This window comes from Heterodontus francisci, unplaced genomic scaffold (assembly GCF_036365525.1).
Source record: "Heterodontus francisci isolate sHetFra1 unplaced genomic scaffold, sHetFra1.hap1 HAP1_SCAFFOLD_1922, whole genome shotgun sequence".
NCBI lineage: Eukaryota > Metazoa > Chordata > Chondrichthyes > Heterodontiformes > Heterodontidae > Heterodontus > Heterodontus francisci.
Window position 1 is genome coordinate 23,640 of NW_027140939.1, and position 19,135 is coordinate 42,774.

Consider the following 19,135-nt stretch of genomic DNA (forward strand, 5'->3'; position numbering starts at 1 on the left):
AATGGCCGAGGGGCCGACAACCTCGGCCATTGCCTTTACGCAGGCCTCAATAGACATGTTGGGGTGGGGATAGCTCTTCACCCCATGGCTGCATGTCAATAATTTAAAGGGTGACGGGGCCACGTGGGCAGCCACAGAAGCTGCAGCTGCGTAGGTAGTAGAGGGCCCCGCCACCGGTGATGAAGGGCTTGCCATGGGTCCAAGAGCTAAACCCACCCCAAATTGTGGACTTGCACACTAAATAACAGATTCACAGAAAAATTTGAAAAGACAAACAAACAAACAACAGGTTAGTGGAGAGGCTGAGGTAAGAGAGGAGAGGCAAAGGCAGGCTGGAAGGGATGACTTGCTTTCTGGAGGTGGTGCTCACAGTACACTTAAAACAGTCTTTGAAGTTGGTCTTCCGGTCTTCTGGTTGGGGGAGTCGTCTTCACCTGGGTGAGCTGAAGCTGCCCAGGCACTATCTATCCCCTTCCGTCTGTTTAGCTGGGCAGCTTCAGCTGACCCAGGCTTGGCAATTGGGGTGGGGAGGGAGCTTCCCTGTGTGCTTTTGCAGCAGCACAGATTCCTGTTGAATTGGCAGCCCCACCCCTTGTTGTTCCAGCCACTTGTTCCTCCCCCAACAGTCCAAAGTAAATTACTGGTGTTCAGCACCCACCTCCAGACAAAGCCTTGTTTCCACAAAATGTCACTTTCTTCTCTTTTAAAGGTGATTGTTGTTGGAGTTTTCCTCTGCTTGTTTGTAGAAGCTCTCCCTTGCTCAGTGCAGCTCCTCTCTCCACCTCTGCAACCTCCAACTGCCACCAGCACTCTCAGCTGCACCTCGTTGAGGCTCTCAACACTCAGTATTCCCAATCAGAGAGCAGCCAATCCCCGTGCTGTACCTGTCCTGGGAGTGTTTGATGGGGACAGTGGAGAGGGAGCTTTACTCTGCATCTAACCCCGTACTGTACCTGTCCTGGGGAGTATTTGATGGGGGACAGTGTAGAGGGAGCTTTACTCTGTATCTAACCCCGTGCTGTACCTGCCCTGGGAGTGTTTGATGGGGGACAGTGTAGAGGGAGCTTTACTCTGTATCTAACCCCCGTGCTGTAACTGTCCTGGGAGTGTTTGATGGGGACAGTGTAGAGGGAGCTTTACTCTGTATCTAACCCCCGTACTGTACCTGTCCTGGGAGTGTTTGATGGGGGACAGTGTAGAGGGAGCTTTACTCTGTATCTAACCCCGTGCTGTACCTGCCCTGGGAGTGTTTGATGGGGGACAGTGTAGAGGGAGCTTTACTCTGTATCTAACCCCCGTACTGTACCTGTTCTGGGGAGTGTTTGATGGGGACAGTGTAGAGGGAGTTTTATTCTGTATCTAACCTGGACATTGACAGTGTACGTGTTTATTTGCGTTGTAAAGGTTCTTGAGGAGGGGTATTTGGAGTTTTGTGATACACTGATTGTACATCTTCACTAACCAGGATCTGAATTTTTTTTTTTCTGGCACTCAGATTCGCCTCGAATTCATAGGATCAGTGACCCGGCAGAGGTGATGGTGGGAGGATCTGTCGAGTTAGTTTGTACAGCAGATGCGAATCCTGTGTGCAGTAACATGGTGATATGGAAATGGACTGTAAGTGAGAAGCCTCAATCTTCCATTCACTGTCACCTCCTGCAGTGTCCGAGTCAGACTCAGTCTGGAAAAGCAGGAATTCTGAATCCCCCACCAGGGCGCTGCCCTCCTAAAACCATTAGAACTAGTATCAGGAGGAGGCCATTCAGCCCTTCGACCCTGCTCCCCCCATTCAGTAAGATCATGGCTGACCTTCAACCTCATCTCCCCTTTCCCTCCTTATCCCTCGATTCCCAAAAATTGATCGACCTCACTCTTGAATATACTCAATGACTGAGCATCTACAGCTCTCTGGGGTAGAGAATTCCAAAGATTCACAACCCTCTGAGTAAAGACATTTCTCCTCATCTTTGTCCGAAGTGGCTTCCCTCTTATTTTGAAATTGTGTTCCCTGGTTCTAGACTCCTCAACCAGGGGAAATATCTTACCTGTATCTACCCTGTCTATCCCTTTAAGTATTTTTGGTTTCAATGAGATCACCTCTCATTCTTCAAAACTCTAGAGAATAAAGGCCCAGCTTCCCCAATCTCTCTTCATAGGACAGTCCCGCCATCCCGGGAACAAGACCGGTGAACCTTCGTTGCACTCCCTCTATGGCAATAATATCCTTCCTAAGGCAAGGGGACCAAAACTGCACACAGTACTCTCGGTGCGATCTAACCAAGGTTCTATACAGTTGAAGCAAGACTTCACTACTCCTGTACTCAAATCCTCTTGCAATAAAGACGAACATACCATTCGCCTTCCTAATTGCTTGCTGTACCTGCATGTTCGCTTTCAGTGACTTATTAACGAGGACACCCAAGTCCCTTTGTACATCTATATTTTCTAATCTCTTACATTTAAGAAATACCCTGTACATCTGTTCCTCCTACCAAAGTGGATAACCTCACATTTTTCCACATTATATTCCATCTTGCCCACTCACTAAGTTTGTCCAAATCCCCTTGAAGCTGCTTTGCTTTTCTCACAACACACATTCCCACCGAGTTTTGTGTCATCCACAAACTTGGAAATATTACATTTGGTCCCCGCATCCAAATCACTGATATATATTGTGAACAGCTGGGACCCAAGCACTGATTCCTGTAGTACCCCACTAGTCACAGCCTGCCAACGTGAGAATGACCTGTTTATTCCTACTCTCTGTTTTCTGTCTGTTAACCAATCCTTAATCCATGTTACCTCCTCTCCCATGTGCTTTAATTTTGCTAACCAACCTCCTGTGGGGGACTTTATCAAAAGCCTTCTGAAAATCCAAGTATACCACGTCCACCAACTCCCCTTTATTAATTCTGTTAGTGACATCCTCAAAAATCTCCAACAGGTTCGTCAAACATGATTTCCCATTCATAAATCCATGTTGACTCTGCCCAATCAGATCATTATTATCCAAGTGCCCATTTATCACTTTAGAATAGATTCCAGCATTTTCTTAATGACTGATGTAAGGCTAACAGGTCTGTAATTCCCTGTTTTTTCTCTCCCTCCCTTCCTTAAATAGTGGGGTGACATTTGCTACCTTCCAATCTGCAGGAACCGCTCCAGAATCTGTAGAATTTTGGAAGAAGATCACCATTGCATCCACTATCTCCATAGCTACCTCTTTCAACATTCTGGGATGTAGAATATCAGGTCCTGGGGACTTATCAACCTTCAGTCCCATTAATTTCTCCAATACAACCTTCTTACTAATACTCATTTCCTTCAATTCCTCATTCTCCCTAATCCCTTGGATCTCTAATTCTGGAAGATTTCTTGTATCTTCCTCAGTGAAGACAAACACAAAGTTATCATTTAGCTTCTCTGTCATTTCTCTATTGCCCATTATAAATTCTCCTGACTCTGCCTGTAATGGACCCACATTTGTCTTAGCCAAAGGTTTCCTTTTTACGTATCTATAGAAGCTTTTACAGTCCGTGTTTATATTTTTTGCTAGTTTACATTCATATTCTATTCTCCCTTTCTAAAATCCTCCCAATCCTCAGGTTTACTCTGTGTCTTGGCTGAAAGCTGATTCCTGGACTTTGTTTACTTTCCAAAGGGTCAAGGACGGGAAGTGACCGAGGATGACCAGCTTTTCATGAACAACACCACCAAACTCATCATTGAGGATGCAAAGCGGAGCGATGCCGGGAGATATGAATGCTCAGCTGATAATGGAATTTCCCCAGAAGCTACAGCCAGTGCTCAGCTCATCGTACAATGTAAGAGAGTCGAACAGCTTTACCCACAACAGTGTCCACGCTATGAGTGAGCTTTCAGACACAGGTTGTAGCAACTCTTCTCTCCAGTTACAAACCGGTCTCCATCTCTCTCTGGACATTAAGGGTTGTGTCTCCCCCTTGTCACTCTCTGTGCCAGCTCTGCAATCCCAGCCTCACAGTGTCTGCATTGTGTGACATGAATCTGGGGCACTCCCACACTCCATCAGTTCACAGAATAAATCGGACTAAAGTCCAAACAATGTTACTGCAAGACGGGAGTTAGCGTGCGGTGAGGCAAAGCACACATTGGAGGGACAGTGCAGAGAGAGCTTTACTCTGTATCTAACCCCGTGCTGTACCGGTCCTGGGAGTGTTTGATGGGGACAGTGTGGAGGGAGCTTTACTCTGTATCTAACCCCCTGTACTGTACCTGTCCTGGGAGTGTTTGATGGGGACAGTGTAGAGGGAGCTTTACTCTGTATCTAACCCCCGTACTGTACCTGTCCTGGGAGTGTTTGATGGGGACAGTGTAGAGGGAGCTTTACTCTGTATCTAACCCCCGTACTGTACCTGTCCTGGGGAGTGTTTGATGTGGACAGTGTAGAGGGAGCTTTACTCTGTATCTAACCGTGTGCTGTACCTGTCCTGCGAGTGTTTGATGGGGACAGTGTAGAGGGAGCTTTCCTCTGTATCTAACCCCCGTACTGTACCTGTCCTGGGGAGTGTTTGATGTGGACAGTGTAGAGGGAGCTTTACTCTGTATCTAACCGTGTGCTGTACCTGTCCTGCGAGTGTTTGATGGGGACAGTGTAGAGGGAGCTTTACTCTGTATCTAACCCCCGTACTGTACCTGTCCTGCGAGTGTTTGATGGGGACAGTGTAGAGGGAGCTTTACTCTGTATCTAACCCCCGTACTGTACCTGTCCTGGGGAGTGTTTGATAGGGACAGTGTAGAGGGAGCTTTACTCTGTATCTAACCTCCGTGCTGTACCTGTCCTGGGACTGTTTGATGGGGACAGTGTAGAGGGAACTTTACTCTGTATCTAACCCCCGTACTGTACCTGTCCTGGGAGTGTTTGATGGGGACAGTGTAGAGGGAGCTTTACTCTGTATCTAACCTCCGTACTGTACCTGTCCTGGGAGTGTTTGATGGGGACAGTGTAGAGGGAGCTTTACTCTGTATCTAACCCCCGTACTGTACCTGTCCTGGGGAGTGTTTGATGGGGACAGTGTAGAGAGAGTTCTGACTCACGGCTGTTTTGTGATATTTGTACAGTTAAACCGGAGTTACAGAAAGCTGTTGAATTGAGTAAGGTGGCGGTAAGTGGGGACGAGACCACCACAGCCATACTGACCTGCAAAGCTGAGGGGATTCCCAACGTGGAGTTCGACTGGGCAAAGAATGGGGTAACTCTGGACCCCAATAATCCCAGGTAGGTGACGATGGCTCCTTCAGGGAGTGTGTAATCATAGAGGCAGCTCAGACTTACTGAGGTTTCTTCATCCATTTCATGCATGGCAAGATCCCATGAGCCATGAGTTAATCTTCTCTAGTGGTGCTGCTCGGAGGAGGAATGTTGCTCTGGAAACACTGGGAGTGTCTTCCATTGGGATCGATTGCTCTGAATGCCTGACACTATCTGAGGCTGCAGTGTGAGTTATTAACAAAGACGGTAAGTGGGTGCACGAGATTATTTCACATACAACAGATTGAGGGATAGGGTGAGGAGGTGGGAGTGAGGGATAGGGTGAGGAGGTGGGAGTGAGGGATAGGGTGAGGAGGTGGGAGTGAGGGATAGAGTGAGGAGGTGGGAGTGAGGGATAGGGTGAGGAGGTGGGACTGAGGGATAGGTTGCGGAGATGGGAGTGAGGGCGAGGGTGAGGAGGGGGATTGAGGGATAGGGTGAGGAGGTGGGACTGAGGGATCGGGTGAGGAGGTGGTGATTGAGGGATAGGGTGAGGAGGTGGTGATTGAGGGATAGGGTGAGGAGGTGGTGATTGAGGGATAGGGTGAGGAGGTGGGAGTGAGGGATAGGGTGAGGAGGTGGGGATTGAGGGATAGGGTGAGGAGGTGGGGATTGAGGGATAGGGTGAGGAGGTGGGGATTGAGGGATAGGGTGAGGAGGTGGGACTGAGGGATAGGGTGAGGAGGTGGTGATTGAGGGATAGGGTGAGGAGGTGGTGATTGAGGGATAGGGTGAGGAGGTGGGAGTGAGGGATAGGGTGAGGAGGTGGGAGTGAGGGATAGGGTGAGGAGGTGGGAGTGAGGGATAGGGTGAGGAGGTGGGAGTGAGGGATAGGGTGAGGAGGTGGGGATTGAGGGATAGGGTGAGGAGGTGGTGGTTGAGGGATAGGGTGAGGAGGTGGTGATTGAGGGATAGGGTGAGGAGGTGGGAGTGAGGGATAGGGTGAGGAGGTGGGGATTGAGGGATAGGGTGAGGAGGTGGTGATTGAGGGATAGGGTGAGGAGGTGGGAGTGAGGGATAGGGTGAGGAGGTGGGGATTGAGGGATAGGGTGAGGAGGTGGTGATTGAGGGATAGGGTGAGGAAGTGGGAGTGAGGGATAGGGTGAGGAGGTGGGGATTGAGAGATAGGGTAAGGAGGTGGGACTGAGGGATAGGGTGAGGAGGTGGGACTGAGGGATAGGGTGAGGAGGTGGGAGTGAGGGATAGGTTGCGGAGATGGGAGTGAGGGCGAGGGTGAGGAGGGGGATTGAGGGATAGGGTGAGGAGGTGGGACTGAGGGATAGGGTGAGGAGGTGGGAGTGAGGGATAGGTTGCGGAGATGGGAGTGAGGGCGAGGGTGAGGAGGGGGATTGAGGGATAGGGTGAGGAGGTGGGACTGAGGGATCGGGTGAGGAGGTGGTGATTGAGGGATCGGGTGAGGAGGTGGGGATTGAGGGATAGGGTGAGGAGGTGGTGATTGAGGGATAGGGTGAGGAGGTGGGAGTGAGGGATAGGGTGAGGAGGTGGGGATTGAGAGATAGGGTGAGGAGGTGGGAGTGAGGGATAGGGTGAGGAGGTGGGGATTGAGGGATAGGGTGAGGAGGTGGGGACTGAGGGATAGGGTGAGGAGGTGGTGATTGAGTGACAGGGTGAGGAGGTGGGGATTGAGGGATAGGGTGAGGAGGTGGGGATTGAGGGATAGGGTGAGGAAGTGGGGATTGAGGGTTTTGAGGAGGTGGTGATTGAGGGATAGGGTGAGGAATTGGGGATTGAGGGATAGGGTGAGGAGGTGGTGATTGAGGGATAGGGTGAGGAGGTGGGGTTTGAGGGATAGGGTGAGGAGGTGGTGATTGAGGGATAGGGTGAGGAGGTGGGGATTGAGGGATAGGGTGAGGAGGTGGTGATTGAGGGATAGGGTGAGGAGGTGGGGATTGAGGGATAGGGTGAGGAGGTGGGGATTGAGGGATAGGGTGAGGAGGTGGGGTTTGAGGGATAGGGTGAGGAGGTGGTGATTGAGGGATAGGGTGAGGAGGTGGGGATTGAGGGATAGGGTGAGGAGGTGGGGATTGAGGGATAGGGTGAGGAGGTGGGGATTGAGGGATAGGGTGAGGAGGTGGTGATTGAGGGATAGGGTGAGGAGGTGGGACTGAGGGATAGGGTGAGGAGGTGGTGATTGAGGGATAGGGTGAGGAGGTGGGGTTTGAGGGATAGGGTGAGGAGGTGGGAGTGAGGGATAGGGTGAGGAGGTGGGACTGAGGGATAGGGTGAGGAGGTGGTGATTGAGGGATAGGGTGAGGAGGTGGGGATTGAGGGATAGGGTGAGGAGGTGGGGATTGAGGGATAGGGTGAGGAGGTGGGGTTTGAGGGATAGGGTGAGGAGGTGGTGATTGAGGGATAGGGTGAGGAGGTGGGGATTGAGGGATAGGGTGAGGAGGTGGGGATTGAGGGATAGGGTGAGGAGGTGGGGATTGAGGGATAGGGTGAGGAGGTGGTGATTGAGGGATAGGGTGAGGAGGTGGGACTGAGGGATAGGGTGAGGAGGTGGTGATTGAGGGATAGGGTGAGGAGGTGGGGTTTGAGGGATAGGGTGAGGAGGTGGGAGTGAGGGATAGGGTGAGGAGGTGGGACTGAGGGATAGGGTGAGGAGGTGGTGATTGAGGGATAGGGTGAGGAGGTGGGACTGAGGGATAGGGTGAGGAGGTGGTGATTGAGGGATAGGGTGAGGAGGTGGGGATTGAGGGATAGGGTGAGGAGGTGGGACTGAGGGATAGGGTGAGGAGGTGGGGATTGAGGGATAGGGTGAGGAGGTGGGGATTGAGGGATAGGGTGAGGAGGTGGGACTGAGGGATAGGGTGAGGAGGTGGGGACTGAGGGATAGGGTGAGGAGGTGGGAGTGAGGGATAGGGTGAGGAGGTGGGGTTTGAGGGATAGGGTGAGGACGTGGGACTGAGGGATAGGGTGAGGAGGTGGGGACTGAGGGATAGGGTGAGGAGGTGGGGACTGAGGGATAGGGTGAGGAGGTGGGACTGAGGGATAGGGTGAGGAGGTGGGGTTTGAGGGATAGGGTGAGGAGGTGGGGACTGAGGGATAGGGTGAGGAGGTGGGACTGAGGGATAGGGTGAGGAGGTGGGAGTGAGGGATAGGGTGAGGAGGTGGGGACTGAGGGATAGGGTGAGGAGGTGGGACTGAGGGATAGGGTGAGGAGGTGGGGACTGAGGGATAGGGTGAGGAGGTGGGACTGAGGGATAGGGTGAGGAGGTGGGAGTGAGGGATAGGGTGAGGAGGTGGTGATTGAGGGATAGGGTGAGGAGGTGGTGATTGAGGGATAGGGTGAGGAGGTGGGACTGAGGGATCGGGTGAGGAGGTGGGGATTGAGGGATAGGGTGAGGAGGTGGTGATTGAGGGATAGGGTGAGGAGGTGGGACTGAGGGATAGGGTGAGGAGGTGGTGATTGAGGGATAGGGTGAGGAGGTGGTGATTGAGGGATAGGGTGAGGAGGTGGTGATTGAGGGATAGGGTGAGGAGGTGGGGATTGAGGGATAGGGTGAGGAGGTGGGGATTGAGGGATAGGGTGAGGAGGTGGGGTTTGAGGGATAGGGTGAGGAGGTGGGAGTGAAGGATAGGGTGAGGAGGTGGGGTTTGAGGGATAGGGTGAGGAGGTGGGACTGAGGGATAGGGTGAGGAGGTGGGAGTGAGGGATAGGGTGAGGAGGTGGGGATTGAGGGATAGGGTGAGGAGGTGGGACTGAGGGATAGGGTGAGGAGGTGGGAGTGAGGGATAGGGTGAGGAGGTGGGACTGAGGGATAGGGTGAGGAGGTGGTGATTGAGGGATAGGGTGAGGAGGTGGGACTGAGGGATAGGGTGAGGAGGTGGTGATTGAGGGTTTTGAGGAGGGGGTGAGTTATGGAAAATGACATCACTTGGTATATGTTTATTTGTACCCCAGTGACAGCCGGTGCCATGGGCGGCACAGTGGCGCAGTGGTTAGCACTGCAGCCTCACTGCTCCAGCGACCCGGGTTCAATTCTGGGTACTGCCTGTGCGGTGTTTGCAAGTTCTCCCTGTGTCTGCGTGGGTTTTCGCCGGGTGCTCCGGTTTCCTCCCACAGCCAAAGACTTGTGGGTTGATAGGTAAATTGGCCATTATAAATTGCCCCTAGTGTAGGTAGGTAGCGGGAGAATGGTGGGGATGTGGTAGGGAATATGGGATTAATGTAGGATTAGTATAAATGGGTGGTTGTTGGTCAGCACAGACTGAGTGGGCTGAAGGGCCTGTTTCAGTGCTGTATCTCTAAATAAATAAACTGTACCCCAGTGAGAGCCAGTGACATGGGAACTGTACCCCAGTGAGAGCCAGTGACATGGGAACTGTACCCCAGTGAGGGTCAGTGACATGGGAACTGGACCCCAGTGAGAGTCAGTGACTTGGAAACTGTACAAGTGAGAGCCAGTGACATGGAAACTGTACCCCAGTGAGAGTCAGTGACATGGGAACTGGACCCAGTGAGAGTCAGTGACACGTAAACTGGACCCCAGTGAGAGCCAGTGACATGGAAACTGTACCCAGTGAGAGTCAGTGACATGGAAACTGTACCCAGTGAGAGCCAGTGACGTGGAAACTGTACCCCAGTGAGAGTCAGTGACATGGAAACTGTACCCAGTGACAGCCAGTGACATGGGAACTGTACCCCAGTGCGAGTCAGTGACATGGGAACTGTACCCCAGTGAGAGCCAGTGACATGGGAACTGTACCCCAGTGAGAGTCTGTGAGATGGGAACTGTACCCCAGTGAGAGTCTGATATGGCAACTGTACCCCAGTGAGAGCCAGTGACATGGGAACTGTACCCCAGTGAGAGTCTGTGATATGGGAACTGTACCCCAGTGATAGTCTGTGATATGGCAACTGTACCCCAGTGAGAGCCAGTGACATGGGAACTGTACCCCAGTGAGAGCCAGTGACATGGGAACTGTACCCCAGTGAGAGTCTGTGATATGGGAACTGTACCCCAGTGAGAGCCAGTGACATGGGAACTGTACCCCAGTGAGAGTCTGTGATATGGGAACTGTACCCCAGTGAGAGTCAATGACATGGGAACTGTACCCCAGCGAGAGCCAGTGACATGGGAACTGTACCCCAGTGAGAGCCAGTGACATGGGAACAGTACCCCAGTGAGGGTCAGTGACATGGGAACTGGACCCCAGTGAGAGCCAGTGACTTGGAAACTGTACAAGTGAGAGCCAGTGACATGGAAACTGTACCCCAGTGAGAGTCAGTGACATGGGAACTGGACCCAGTGAGAGTCAGTGACACGTAAACTGGACCCCAGTGAGAGCCAGTGACATGGAAACTGTACCCAGTGAGAGCCAGTGACATGGAAACTGTACCCCAGTGAGAGTCAGTGACATGGAAACTGTAGCCAGTGACATGGGAACTGTACCCCAGTGAGAGTCATTGACATGGGAACTGTACCCCAGTGAGAGCCAGTGACATGGGAACTGTACCCCAGTGAGAGCCAGTGACATGGGAACTGTACCCCAGTGAGGGTCAGTGACATGGGAACTGGATCCCAGTGAGAGTCAGTGACATGGGAACTGGACCCAGTGAGAGTCAGTGACACGTAAACTGGACCCCAGTGAGAGCCAGTGACATGGAAACTGTACCCCAGTGAGAGTCAGTGACATGGAAACTGTACCCAGTGAGAGCCAGTGACATGGAAACTGTACCCCAGTGAGAGTCAGTGACATGGAAACTGTACCCCAGTGAGAGCCAGTGGCATGGGAACTGTACCCCAGTGACAGTCAGTGACATGGGAACTGGACCCAGTGAGAGTCAGTGACATGGAAACTGTACCCCAGTGAGAGTCAGTGACATGGAAACTGTACCCCAGTGAGAGTCAGTGACGTGGAAACTGTACCCCAGTGAGAGTCAGTGACATGGAAACTGTACCCCAGTGAGAGTCAGTGACATGGAAACTGTAGCCAGTGACATGGGAACTGTACCCCAGTGACAGTCAGTGACATGGGAACTGGACCCAGTGAGAGTCAGTGACATGGAAACTGTACCCCAGTGAGGGTCAGTGACATGGAAACTGTACCCCAGTGAGAGTCAGTGACGTGGAAACTGTACCCAGTGAGAGCCAGTGACATGGAAACTGTACCCCAGTGAGAGTCAGTGACATGGAAACTGTACCCAGTGAGAGCCAGTGATTTGGAAACTGTACCCCAGTGAGAGCCAGTGACATGGGAACTGTACCCCAGTGAGAGCCAGTGACATGTAAACTATACCCCAGTGAGAGCCAGTGCCATGGGAACTGTACCCCAGTGAGAGCCAGTGCCATGGGAACTGTACCCAGTGAGAGTCAGTGCCATTGGGAACTGTACCCCAGTGAGAGTCAGTGACATGGGTACTGTACCCCAGTGAGAGCCAGTGCCATGGGAACTGTACCCAGTGAGAGTCAGTGCCATTGGGAACTGTACCCCAGTGAGAGTCAGTGACATGGGTACTGTACCCCAGTGAGAGCCAGTGCCATGGGAACTGTACCCAGTGAGAGCCAGTGCCATGGGAACTGTACCCAGTGAGAGCCAGTGCCATGGGAACTGTACCCCAGTGAGAGCCAGGGCCATGGGAACTGTACCCCAGTGAGAGCCAGGGCCATGGGAACTGTACCCAGTGAGAGCCAGGGCCATGGGAACTGTACCCGGTGAGAGCCAGTGCCATGGGAACTGTACCCCAGTGAGAGCCAGTCCTGCTGAAAAGTGGGAATCAGTAATTTGGAAATTAGACTCATAAAATCTGCGTCAGGGGAATCCTTGCCCTCAATGATAGGAATATGGATGGTCACTGTATTTTCTTTGTTAGATATTTACAGACGACACTTCACGAAGGGCCTCTCCACACAGCTCAGCTCAGCATCGTGAATGCCAGTGCAGCTCTGGATTATGCAACCTTCACCTGCACTGCCCAGAACCCTCTAGGGCTGGATGTGTTTGATATCCACCTCGTCAGCAGCAGTAAGTCCTGCAACCGGGATCACACCAAGCGAACAGAAGCAGAGAACATGAGGACATACAGGGTGTCAGAGAGATTCCTCCCATAGACCATGTCCACTCTCCCCCATCACTGACTCTCCCCACAGCCCATGTCCACTCTCCCCCATCACTGACTCTCCCCACAGCCCATGTCCACTCTCCCCCATCACTGACTCTACCCACAGCCCATGTCCACTCTCCCCCATCACTGACTCTACCCACAGCCCATGTCCACTCTCCCCCATCACTGACTCTCCCCACAGCCCATGTCCACTCTCCCCCATCACTGACTCTACCCACAGCCCATGTCCACTCTCCCCCATCACTGACTCTACCCACCCATTCACTCTCCTCCCACAGCCCATGTCCACTCTCCCCTCTCGCTGACTCTACCCACCCATTCACTCCCCTCCCACAGCTCATGTCCACTCTTCCCCCTTCACTGACTCTACCCACCCATTCACTCTCCTCCCACAGCCCATGTTCACTCTCCCCCATCATTGACTCGACACACTCGTTCACTCTCCTCTCACAGCCCATGTCCACTCTTCCCCATCACTGACTCTACCCACCCATTCAACTCAAGCCTGGTTTTGAGTGGTTTGAGCTTTTACTGTCAGCTCTCTCTCCGTCTTTGCTGAAGGGTGATTGGGATGTCTGTTGGGAGCAGGGGTTCGAGGGAGTGGGAAGAGAGAAGCTGTCTTAAACAGGGTGAGTCTCGTATTGATTGGCTTGTTGAAGGGTTACAGCCCTTAGGCATGGCTCTCTTTCCTGTTCACTCCCAACGTGACTCAGTTGAACATTAACCCCTCGATGTCTGTTTATTTTGGCAGGTCGGCCCGACCCTCCAACAGGACTCAAAGTCTTGAGTAAAACCCACAACTCTGTCACGCTGGCCTGGAGCGCGGGATTCAACGGAGGTTTGGAGCAGACCTTCCAAGTCAGGTAATTCACCCTTTGACCTACGGCCGAGAGGTGATGACCTCAAACCAGGGGGTCACCAAGGGCAGGTGTCCAATTGCATAACTAGGGCTGTAGACAGGGTTTTAAACTGACTGGGGGGGGGGGGGGGGCGTGGTGGTGGAGGGGGCAGCGGGGCTGGGGGGGGAGGGAGGGTGGCGGGCGGGGGGGATTAGAGTAAAATGAAATTTAGAAATCCAAAGAGAGGTCAGGGCATCGGAGCAGGATAGTGATGTGGGTAACTCCCAATAGAATGGGACAGGAAGGGACAGAGTTTTACAAAAATCTGTACATCGGCAACTAAGGTCATTGCAGGGGTTAGAGGTAAAGAAAATGAAATTAAGATTCCTTTATCTGAATCCACGAAGTATCTGTCATAAGATAGATGAAATAACGGCACGAATATGATCTAGATCTAATTGCCATTTCCGAGACATGGTGGCAATGAGATCAAGGTTGGGAAATAAATATTCCAGGGTACACAATATTTCAGAGAGACAGAAAGAATAGCAAAGGAGGACGGGTAGCCCTGAGAGTAAAGGATGACATAAAGACATGAATAAAAAGGGACCTGGCCTCAGAAGATCATGAAGTAGAATCAGTTTGGGTGGAAATTAGGAATAGCAGAAAGCACTGGTGGGAGTATTTTACAGGCCCCCTAACAGCAGTTATATTATTGGACAGAACATGAAACGGGAAATTATTGGAGTGTATAAAAAAGGTAATGTTTTAGTTGTAGGGGATCCTTAATCTGCATATAGACTGGGACAATCAAATTGGCAAACGTGGTCTAGAAGATGAGTTTGTAGAATGTTTTTGAGATAGTTTCTTGGAGCAATACGTTGCAGAACCGACTAGAGATAAAGCTCTCTTAGATCTCGTATTGTGTAATGAAACAGGGTTAATTAGCAATGTCATAGTAAAAGATCCACTGGGAAATAGTGATCATAATACCACTAAATTTCATGGTAAGTTGGAAAGTGACGCATTTCATTCAGAAACAAGAACCTTAAACTTAAACAAAGCAAATTACAAAGGTACATAAGAACATATGAAATAGGGACAGGAGTAGGCCATTCAGCCCCTCAAGCCTGCCTCGCCATTCAATAAGATCATGGCTGATCTGTCCCAGGCCTCAACTCCTCTTTCGGGCCTGCTCCACATTCCCCTCGACTCCCCGAGATTTCACAAATCTATCTACCTCCTCCTTAAATACATTTAGTGACCTAGCCTCCACAACTCTCTGAGGTAGAGAATTCCAGAGATTCACCATCCTCAGAGAGAAGAAATTCCTTCGCATCTCAGTTTTAAATGTGTGCCCCCTTATTCTGTAACTATGTCCCCTAATTCGAGATTCCCCCACTAGTGGAAACATCTTCTCAACATCTACCCTCTCAAGCCCCCTTAAAATCTTATATGTTTCAATAAGGTCACCTCTTATTCTTCTAAACTCCAATGAACAAGGGCCTAACCTGTTTAGCCGTTCTTGATAAGACAACCCCTTCATCCCAGGAATCAGCCTAGTGAACCTTTTCTGAACTGCCTCCAATGCTAGTATATCCTTCCTTAAATATGGGGACCAAAACTGTACGCAGTACGCCAGGTGTGGCCTCACCAACACCCTGTACAGTTGTAACAGGACTTCCCTATTTTTAAACTCTAACCCCCTGGCAATAAAGGCCAAAATTCCATTTGCCTTCCTAATTACTTGCTACACCTGCAAGCTAACTTTTTTTGTTTCATGTACAAGAACACCCAGATCCCTCTGTACTGCAGTATTTTGTAGTCTTTCTCCATCTAAATAATAATCTGCCTTTTTATTCTTCCTACCAAAGTGGATGATCTCACACTTTCCCACATTGAACACCATCTGCCAAGTTTTTGCCCACTCACTTAACCTATCTATATCCCTTTGCAGATTCTTTGTGTCCTCATCACAACATGACTTCCCACCTATTTTTATATCATCAGCAAATTTGGATACTCTACACTCTGTCCCTTCCTCCAAGTCATTAATATAGATAGTAAATAGTTGAGGCCCTAGGACCGATCCTTGTGGCACCCCACTAGTTACAGCTTTCCAACCTGAAAAAGACCCATTTATCCTGACTCTCTGCCTTCTGTGTGTTAGCCAATCCTCAATCCATGCCAACACATTACCCCCAATACCCTGAGCTCTTATTGTGTACAATAACCTTTTATGTGGCACCTCATCAAACCCCTTCTGAAAATCCAAATACACTACATCTACTAGTTCCCCTTTATCAACTCTACTTGTTATATCCTCAAAGAACTTTAACAAATTTGTCAAACATGATTTCCCTTTCATAAAACCATGTTGTCTCTGTTTGATTGCATTATGTTTTTCTAAATGTCCTGCTATTTCTTCCTTAATAATGGACTCTAGCATTTTCCCAATGACTGATGTTAAGCTAACTGGTCTATAGTTTCCTGCTTTCTGTCTCCCTCCTTTCTTGAATAGGGGTGTCACATTAGCGGTTTTCCAATCCGTTGGTACACTCCTGGAATCCAATGAGTTTTGGTATATTATGACCAATGCCTCCACTGTCTCTGCAGCCACTTCTTTAAAAACCCTTGGATGCAGGCCATCAGGTCCTGGCGACTTGTCTGCCTTTAGTCCCATCAGTTTGTCCAGCACCTTTTCCCTCGTGACAGTGATTGTAACAAGTTCCTCCCTCCCATTTACACCTTGCTCATCTATTATTGTTGGGATGTTTATAGTGTCCTCCACTGTGCAGACTGATGCAAAATATTGGTTTAAATTATCTGCCATTTCCCTGTTCCCTGTTATTAATACCCCAGTCTCATCCTCTAAGGGTCCCACACTTACTTTAGCTACTCTCTTCCTTTTAATATACCCGGAGAAGCTCTTACTGTTTGTTTTTATATTTCTTGCCAATTTACTCTCATAATCAATTTTCTCCCTCTTTATTAGTTTTTTAGTCATCCGCTGCTGGTTTCTAAAAAATTCCCAATCCTCTGGCCTACCACTAGCTTTCGCCATTTTATATGCCTTTGTTTTTGATTTGATACTCCTTAACCTCCTTTGTTATCCACGGGTGATTCATCGTTCTCTTCCAGTCCTTCCTTCTGACTGGAATAAATGATTGCTGAGTGTTATGAAATATCTGCCACTGCTCATCTACTGACTTTCCCTGTAGTCTATTTTCCCAGCCCGCTTTAGACAGCTCTTTCTTTATACCTCTGTAATCGCCCTTGTTTAAGTTGAAGACACTGGTTTGAGACCGGAATTGCTCTCCCTCAAACTGAATTTGAAATTCTACCATGTTTATGATCGCTTCCCCCTCGAGGATCCCTAACTACGAGATCTCTTATTAATCCTACCTCATTACACAATACCAAATCTAAAATAGCCTGTTCCCTGGTAGGTTCTGCAACGTATTGCTCTAAGTAACAATCCCTGATACACTCTACAAATTCGTCTTCCATGTTACCCTTGCCAATTTGATTTGTCCAGTCTATATGCAGATTAAAATCACCCATGATAATTGCAGTGCCCTTCTTACACGCCTCCATTATTTCCTGATTAATACCTTGTCCTACAGAGAGGCAACTCCTCGGGGGCCTATAGACCACTCCCACCCATGATTTCTTTCCCTTGCTATTCCCTATTTCCACCCAAACTGATTCTACACCACGATCTATTACACCTATATCATTACTCACCACTGCACTGATCCCTCCCTTTAATAACAAAGCTACCTCACCTCCTTTTCCTTTCTGCCTATTCTTCTCCTTGAACATTTAGATTCCAGTCCTGGTCATCCAACAACCACATCTCTGTGATCGCTATCAAATCATATTCATTTATTTCTATCTGTGCCGTCAGCTCATCTATCTTGTTACAAATGCTACGTGCATTCAGATAGAGTCTTAAACTTTGACTTTTCACCATTTTTACCTACTCTGCTTCTAATTTCTGCTGTACTCTTATGCTTGTATTCGCTGTCCCTTCCTGTCACTCTCTGATTAATGTATACCCCTTCACTACCCTGCACCTCTGCTCTCTCGTTACTTTTCAACTTTTTAAACATTCCTTCAATTGAACCTTCCCCCCCACTATTTAGTTTAATATGAGGGGAGAAGTGGCTCAGGTTAATTGGGTAAATAGACTAGAAGGTATGAGGGGAGAACTGGCTCAGGTGAATTGGGTAAATAGACTGGAAGGTATGGCGGTAAGTGAACAGTGGGAAACAGTTAAAGAAACAATTCAAAGAATTCAGTAAAAGTACATTCTGTTCAAAAACAAAAACTCGCCCAGAAAGACCCATCCGTGACTCACTCAGGAAGTTAAGGAAAGTTTTAGACTAAAAGAAGAGGCTTGCAATGTTGCAAAAAATAGTAGCAAGTCTGAGGATTGGGAGTGTTTTAGAAACCAGCAAAGAGCCACCAAAGAGTTGATAAAAGGGAAAAAATAGAATGAGAGTAAACTAGCCAGCAATATAAAATAGATTCGAAAAGCTTTATAAATACATAAAAAGGAAGAGAGTAGCTAAAGTAGACATTGGTCCCCTAGAGGCAGAGACAGGAGAAATTATCATGGGGAATGAGGAAATGGCAGAGGCATTGAACAAATATTTTGTGTCTGTCTTCACAGGAGAAGACACAAGTTCCATACCAGAAATAGACAGTAACCTAGGGGTTAAAAAGAGTGAGGAAATTAAGGATATTGATATCAGCTGAGAAAAAGCATTGAAGAAACTTGTGGGACTAAAATCTGACAAGTCTCCAGGACCAGATGGTCTACACCATAGGGATTTAAAAGAGATAGCTGCAGAGATGCTGGATGCACTGACTATGATTTTCCAGAGTTCCTTAGATTCAGGAATGGTCCCGTCAGATTGGAAGTTGGCAAATGTTACACCGCTTTTCAAGAAAGAAGGTGAAGAGAAAACAGGGAACTACAGGCCAGTTAGACCAACATCAATCATTGGGAAGATACTGGAAACTATTATTAAAGAAATCTTAACAATGCACTTGGAAAAGCACAGTCTGATTAGAACAAGTCAGCATGGTTTTACTGAAGGGAAATCCTGTTTGACAAATTTATTAGAGTTTATGAGGATATAACTAGTAGGGTAGATAAAGGAGAACCAGTAGATGCAGTATACCTGGATTTTCAAAAGGCATTCGATAAGGTGCCACATAAAAGATTAATAGGCAAGATAAGGGTTCATGGTGTTGAGGCTAATATATTAGTGTGGATAGAGGATTGGTTAACACACAGAAAGCAGAGAGTGGGCATAAATGGGGCATTTTCAAGTTGGCAGGCAGTGAATAGTGGGATGCTGCAAGGACCAGTGCTGAGGCCTCAGCTATTTACACTCTATATTAATAACTTGGATGAAGAGACAGAGAGTAATGTATCTAAGTTTGCTGATGGTGCAAAGCTCAGTGAAAAGGTAAGCTATGGATGTAGAGAGGTTGCAAAGAGTTATAGACAGGTTAAGTGAGTCGACAAATGGAGTATAATATAGGGAAGTGTGAAGTTGTTCACTTTGGTCGTTAAAATAGAAAAGCAGAATATTTTTAAAAGGTGTGAAACTGGTAAGTGTTGATGTTCAGAGAGACTTGGGGGTACACATACAAGGAACACTCAAAGTTAACATGCAAGTGCAGCAGGCTATTCGGAAGGCAAGTGGCATGTTGGCCTTTATGGCAAGGGGATTGGAGTACAGGAATAAAAAAGTCTTACTAAAATTGTACATGGCTTTGGTGAGACTGCATCTGGAATACTGTGTTCAGTTTCAGTCTTCATATTTAAGATAGGATAGACTTGTACTGGAGGCAGTGCAGTGAAGATTTACTGAATTGGTCTATGGGATGAGGGGGTTG

At 49.0% G+C, this 19,135-nt stretch overlaps 1 protein-coding gene across 1 annotated transcript in view; it reads left to right on the forward strand.

Annotated features, from left to right (window-relative positions):
* Positions 1–13,247, forward strand: part of nphs1 (NPHS1 adhesion molecule, nephrin) — a 29,883-nt gene extending 16,636 nt beyond the window's left edge. The window contains exons 4-8 of the mRNA XM_068026281.1: positions 1,496–1,617; positions 3,662–3,824; positions 5,101–5,257; positions 12,129–12,280; positions 13,132–13,247. Coding sequence (XP_067882382.1) covers positions 1,496–1,617; positions 3,662–3,824; positions 5,101–5,257; positions 12,129–12,280; positions 13,132–13,247 — 710 coding nt within the window. The remainder of the gene's footprint in view (positions 1–1,495; positions 1,618–3,661; positions 3,825–5,100; positions 5,258–12,128; positions 12,281–13,131) is intronic.
* The last annotated feature ends 5,888 nt before the right edge of the window (positions 13,248–19,135 follow it).